The sequence below is a fragment of the Panthera leo genome, chromosome E1 (genome assembly GCF_018350215.1).
Source record: "Panthera leo isolate Ple1 chromosome E1, P.leo_Ple1_pat1.1, whole genome shotgun sequence".
Taxonomy (NCBI): domain Eukaryota; kingdom Metazoa; phylum Chordata; class Mammalia; order Carnivora; family Felidae; genus Panthera; species Panthera leo.
Window position 1 is genome coordinate 13,632,712 of NC_056692.1, and position 7,172 is coordinate 13,639,883.

At 39.2% G+C, this 7,172-nt stretch overlaps 1 protein-coding gene across 1 annotated transcript; it reads left to right on the forward strand.

Annotated features, from left to right (window-relative positions):
* Nucleotides 1–2,668: 2,668 nt before the first annotated feature.
* LOC122206688 (olfactory receptor 3A1) lies at nucleotides 2,669–3,616 on the forward strand. Its single transcript, XM_042916104.1, has one exon. It carries the CDS (start codon nucleotides 2,669–2,671, stop codon nucleotides 3,614–3,616), a length of 948 nt encoding a protein of 315 aa, XP_042772038.1.
* Nucleotides 3,617–7,172: the final 3,556 nt, after the last annotated feature.

The following is a 7,172-nucleotide window of genomic DNA, read 5'->3' on the forward strand; positions in this document are numbered from 1 at the left end:
GGTGTTGTAACAGCGTTGTATGTGACAGATGGCAAGCGTTGTATGCGACACTTGTGGGCACAGCATAACATATAGACTTGTCCAATCTCTATGTTGTAAATCTGAAACTGATGTAACATTGTGTGTCAACTGCAAGTTTTTTAAAGATATTAGAAAAGTTAATTCTTTTTCTGGAGTTGCAGGAAAGTTTATATAGAATGAGAATATTCTATTCATCAAAATTAAACCAAACTTCTCTCAACAGTTTTATGAGGCTAGAGATCACTACTGGGGCAATTATTTCTTTGACAATTTTTTTTTAACTTTCTTCCCCGTTTCTGGTTTACTTGGGTATTGAGACTGCCCTTGAATATATTTTAGTTTATATTTTCCTAGAATTGTGCCTATTTTATTGAAATTTTCCACTTAAATAATATAGTTATAGGGTATTCTCTTAAAATTTAATTTTTCCTTTGTATTTCTGGCTGTAGCCCTTTCTAATTCCTAATTGTTTATATTCCACCATTTTTTTCTTATTTATTCCAGATGGAATGTCCCAGATGGCAGTCCATCTGATTATTTAAATAGATGTATGGTTTTTTAAAGTTATTATTAACTTGAGTATAGTTGATACACAATGTTACATTAGTTTCAGGTACAACTTAGCGATTTGACAAGTTTATACATTATGCTACGTTTACCATATGTCCCCTTACATCGTTACTGCAATATCATTGACTGTATTCCTTATACTGTGTCTTTTATTCCCATGACTTATTCATCCCATAACTAGAAGATTTATATCACATACATGTGTGTGTGAGTGTGAGTGTTCCCTTCTTTTTAAAGAGAACCAAAAAATGCTGTATTTATTCTACCAGTTGTGCTTTATATTTAGTAATATAGCTTTCGGATCAGCACAGACAGAACTGTTTCTTACGGCTGCACAGTACTCTTTTGTAAGGATATATACCATATTAATTTACTAAGCCCTCTTGCGATGAACACAGGTTGTTTTCAATTATTTGCTCTTACAAACCATGCTGCAACAAACAGTATCACACAAATGCCATTTCTTACATGTGATCATATATCTGTTGGATAAATTCCCAGAAGTGGAATTTCCAGGTAAAAAGAAAACACTTATGTAATTTTGTCTCACAACTATTCTACAAATTCCCCTTGCAGTCAACCTTAGCCTGCAACCATACATAGAATGAGATTTAGGGAAATGTGGCTCCAGCTTAGCTAAATGGCTAGAATTTTCAACTTTTAATAGAATCATCCATTTGCAGTATGTAAAAAAATTTTTTTCTATATTTTGAGTCATCTTTACATGATGAAAATTCTTTGATTTTTCCCCAAAACTTCCTGCTTTAATTTTTATACTTAAATCTTTGATCTATTTAGAATTTATTTCTGTAAAATATATGAGGTACGCATACAACTTCAGTTTTTCCCAGCTAGCTGTGCTATTGCCTCTCCAGCATTTATCGAATAGTACATTTTCCCACTCACTTAAGATGCCACTTACATCATGTATGAAATTCTTGTATTACGTCAGCAATGGACATTTCATTTCTCTTTTTCTAAAGCTTGTAAAGTGTTGCTTTACTTTATATTTTCCAGCTTTATTGAGGTGTAACTGACAAATAAAATTATAAAATATTTAAAGTGTTCAACACGATGGTTTGATACATTTCCGTTGTGAAAGGATTCTCACAATCAAGTTAACTAACACACCCATCACCTCACATATTTACCTTTTCCTTTGTGTCTGAGATTATGCAAGTCCTACTCTCTTAGAAAATTTCAAGTTCTGAACCCCTTTACCAACGAGCCTCTCCCCATTTCTTAAAGTTCTTTTCCTAATTTCTTGATCCGATTGCTTCACCACCCTCTTTACATTCTGTTTTTCATCTATTCATTTAGGGCTATGGATTTGTTTATGAACACTGGTTTGGTGATAATCTACATGTTCTCATGTGTGTTGGTTTCACTCTCCCCTTTTTCAGTCTTCGTGATGTTCTTCAGTTTAAGTTTTGATTCCCTCTGGTCCAACAGTTTCTTACAGATTATTCAAAACACGGGGGGTTGTTTTTAAAATTCATTTTTCCTTAAGTTGGTTTGTGATGAAATATTATTGCCTGTATTCTTTATTCTTTTGGAATTTTCTGAATTTCAGGTTTGTACATTTAATTCTATTAATGTTATACATTTAATTCTATTAAAAGTTTATACATTTATACATGTTCTTTGCTGGGGGGGGGTGTGAAAGTTTCAGGGGCATTTGGGAAAGGCATACATGCCAATTAGTTCTCTTCCATAATTATATTGAGAGCTTTTACAGCCTTGCTTTCTTCTGTCAAATTAATTCTATTACAGAATGAAAGTCACTAAAATGCTCCCTGGCTACCACACTTATCTCATGTTATACTGTTGGTATCCATGGTGATAGCTGCCTTCCTGGAGCAAGTCTTCTATCTAAACTCTTTTAGGCATATGAGGGGAGAGCAAAGGTTTCTCCTGAGAGTTCTGCTTTTTAAAAGTAATCAGCCTAAAATAGTCCACGTGCCAAAGACACACATTTTGGGGTGGCAAATTTTACCGCCCTACAGTCTATTTGTTCTTTTAGAATAAATGTATTGAGAAGAAAGATTATATCCTTGGATGTTTCCTTGCAGGAAAAATGAAGTCAAAATGTGAGTACAATAGAACAGCCATTACTGAGTTCATCCTGCTGGGCTTGGTGGAGACACCAGACCTGCGGCCAGTTGTCTTTGTAGTCTTCCTCCTTTCCTACCTGCTCACAGTTGGGGGCAACCTCAGCATCCTGGCCGCCATCTTGGTGGAGACCAAACTCCACACCCCCATGTACTTCTTCCTGGGGAACCTATCGGTGCTGGACGTTGGGTGCACCACAGTCACTATTCCCTCAATGTTGGCTCGTCTCCTGTCCCACAAGCGTACTGTTCCCTATGGAGCCTGCCTCACACAGCTTTTCTTCTTTCACCTTCTCGTTGGGGTGGACTGCTTCCTTTTGACAGCCATGGCCTATGACCGATTCCTGGCCATCTGCCAGCCCCTCACCTACAGCACCCGAATGAGCCAGACAGTCCAGAGGATATTGGTGGCTGTGTCCTGGGCTTTAGCCTTCACTAATGCACTGACCCACACAGTAGCCATATCCACCCTGAACTTCTGTGGTCCCAATGTGATCAACCACTTCTACTGTGACCTCCCACAGCTCTTCCAGCTCTCCTGCTCCAGCACCCAACTCAATGAGTTGCTGCTCTTTGCTGTGGGTTTCATAATGGCAGGTACTCCCCTGGCTCTCATCGTCACCTCCTATGCCCATGTGACAGCTGCAGTCCTACGAATCCATTCTGCTGAGGGCAGGAAGAAAGCCTTCTCCACATGTGGCTCTCATCTCACTGTGGTTGCCATATTCTACGGTTCAGGTATATTTAATTACATGCGACTGGGTTCGGCCAAGCTTTCAGACAAGGATAAAGCTTTTGGAATTTTTAACACCGTCATCAACCCCATGCTGAATCCAATCATCTACAGCCTCAGGAACCCTGACGTGCAGGATGCCCTCTGGAGAGTGCTCATGGGGAGGCGACCACTGGCTTGACAAGGTCCTGAGGTCTGGAGTGTCACTCCCTCCTTTTCCCTTTCTGGACTAAAGAAAAAATCCTCTAGAGCCAGTAACGAAGACTAACGGTCCAGAGTTGCTTCTGTCTCCCTGCACAGGAGGTTTTGTTTGTTTGTTTGGTTGGTTGGTTGGTTTTTTTGTTTGTTTGTTTTAATTAGGGATAAGAGTTATTGTTTCCCAAAGAAACCATGTGCAATTTATAGTCAGTATGAGTGTGGACCCTGTCAAGGCCAACCCTTTTGACAAATTACAACTTCAGACACTGTGTGCTCCTTTCTCTGAGTAGAAGCAAAATCTCAGAACCTCGACTAGTACAGGTTCATGTCTCATAGGGAATGACTCTTTGGTTGGTTATAGCCTGGCTTCCCCAAAATATCCAAAGCCTTCCCCACTGGGGCGCCTGAGTGGCTCAGTTGGTTGGGTGTCCAACTTGGCTCAGGTCATGATCTCTCAGTTTGTGGGTTCAAGCCCCACATCGGGCTCTGTGCTGACAACTCAGAGCCTGGAGCCTGCTTCGGATTCTGTGTCTCATTCTCTCTCTGCCCCTCCCCCACTTGGGCTCTGTCTCTCAAAAATAAATACATGTAAAAATTTTTTTTTTAAAAAAGAAGCCTTCCCACCACGCCTTGCATCCATTAGTAGGTCATGTGATTCCCGCAAGTTCAGCTATGGATGGTCTGGTTTTAAAACATGGACCTAGAGATTAGATTCATTTTATTTCACCTATCAGATTTCTACAAACCAAAACAGGAACTTTCTTTTCCTATCACATGAAGATATCATGGGGTATAGAGGGGACAGAGAGGAAGCTGTATGGGTATATGTTCTCTAGTACCTCTGGAGAGCATGATTCATGTGTGCAAATTTTTAAAACTCCACTAATAAATATGGTAAACCTTATAATACAAATTTAATGTTCCTCGTCTGTGTTTCCTGATATATTTCAAATCATTTGAAAAGATAATCTTTTGTAATGAAAATATTATTTACGCATGAAAAACCCCAAAATACTCCATATGAACTTCCTTTCTAAATCCTCTCAGTCCCAAAATCTTCCAGCTGAGATCATCCATATCTGTAAATAAAGCCATATAGTGATGCTCCCCTAAACGTCCCTTCTCGGTAGGAGAACAGTCTCTAACCTAGAATGTTCTCTCATCTTGCATGCTACATCCTAAGCTTTCATCCAATCAGTATTTGGCTTTATTTTCCTTCTAGCCTCCCTTTGAGATGAATCGCCTATTGTGGGCATCTCTACTCTGTCACTGATGTTTCCTGATTCCTTGCCCCAAAACATCCCTTTGACCTGAACTGTGTCCTAGCTTCTCTGTGAGTTTTCAGGGAAGTGAAAGGATTGAAAGGACTGGGTAAGACAGAGATGAAGAGAAAGGACATGAGGGAGGGAAGGAAAACAAGACTGGAGGTGAAGCGTTTGCGGGAAAATGAAGAAGAAAGAGGGACACGGGGAGAAATAGGACAGAACTGCAAACAAATGGGCTGAGAGTGAAGGCTCGGGGCACTGGAGTAGACTGAATGGGGTACACAAAGAGTGGAGACAAGACAGATAGAGAAATAGGATAAGATACCTTGAGATGGCTAAAAGGTCAGAGAAAAGAAGGGGGGAAACAAAATTAGTGGGTCAGAGACGAAAGAGTTGGGCTTCTGTACAGGGCTGCTTCTGTTCTATACTGTCCAGCAATAACCAGTTTATGCGACCCTCACACCATCATTGTGGTGTATCTTTTCTACCGTGAATAAAGCAATTTTCAGATTTCACTGAAAGTGCTAAAAAGTGTCCAAGGGACACATTTTCAGTTTCTCTTACAAGAAAGTGTTCTGAGAATGTTAGGGAGGTTTATCAGATGACAAAAGAGATGAGAAGAAGTTCTGGGTATTTTGTCCACCTCAAATGTCACCAGAGTCTATGACTAACCAACCACCTTATCAACTTACTCTCTGCCTTTTGGGTCACGCTAGCCAAGACCGTCAAAAGACACGGGGGGGAGGGGGGGTGGGGGGCGGGGAGGGGAGGAAGATAGCTCTTTCCTGATCCTTTCTTAGCCATCAGATAAACTTCAAGAATGCAAATGGAGCTTCCTCCAAGGGTCGAGGAAACTGTCCAGGAAGACCTACAACATGGTCTTCACTTCATCACTTCCTCTCATCCGCAATGTTCTCGACCTTGAATAAGTTCTCAACCTTGTCTGGGCCTGTACTTGACAGGCACAAGGTAACCATCAAGGTTCTTCCACTTGTAATCCCTTCTGATTCTACTAGTTTTAATGAACAAAAAGACTGTGTCACTCTGTTTACCCTGAAGAGTTACCACATCTTCCTACTACCATTTTTCCTACCCACCAGCATGTAACCCTGCTGCACGATGGAGCTTATTTACTTCCAAAACTCCTTGTGCCTCTAGCCTTTCTTATATATGAACACTCATCTCAAGGCTCACGGGATGATTTCATGTGTAATCACTGGAGTAAAATGGATCAACTTGTTCAGCATCATAAGTGATGACTCAGGCACTGATTCCGGGCATGCTGTCTACTCTCCAGAATCATAGGGTTTTATTACCGATTTGGGAGATTCCCTTTTCTTTGGAATTTGCCTGGTTTTTTTTTAATTCCAGGTTATTATTCCAATGTATGTTTATCATACATGTAATACATCATATCATAAAGGTTCAAACAATACAGAATATCATTGTCGCTCTTTTATACCATTCCTTCAGTAATCCAATTTTTAAAAAAGAACTAAGTGGCGGTAGCTGGTATTTGGCTTTCCACACAAATGAACACACGCTCCCACTTGCATGCACGTCAACATGTGCAAGCACAACACCGTACTGCTTTGTAATATGCTTTCCCTCCTCTCTGTATTATTACAATTTTTTTTTACATATCAACCTACAAATCAACGTTATCCATTTTGAAGGCTTCATGATATTCCATTTTATGTATAAACTACAATCTATTTAACAAATCCCTATTGATTTCATTTATTTCATATTTTGGGCAGTTGTTAATAATACTGGAGTTAACATTCTCATTTGTATATGTGTTCATATAACTGAAATTATTTCACTGGTTATATGCATAAAAGGTGTGTGTGTGTGTGTGTGTGTGTGTGTGTGTGTGTGTGTGTGTTGGACCAAGGTTGTAGGGCAACCAGCTTTAGTTGGTTGATTGGCAGTTTATGAGAATGTTTCTTACCTCACTTGCTTTTACTGAGTGTTATAAATAGAATTTTTTTTTATCTTTGATAATTAGATTAAATATTGCATTATTTTTAAATTAGAATTTCTTTATGAGTGTGACTCAATTGATTTTTATATATTTATTTCTAATTTATTTATATTTATGCTTTCAAAATTGCCAGTTCATATTTTTTGCCCCATAGGGTAGTTTATCTTTATTTTAATCATTGGTGGCAACATTTCACATTTTAGGGTAGTATCTCTTTACCGTCTGTGTTGCAAAGATATTCCCTAATTTCCCACTTGTCTTTTACTTTGTTTAGGCTTCTTTTGCTC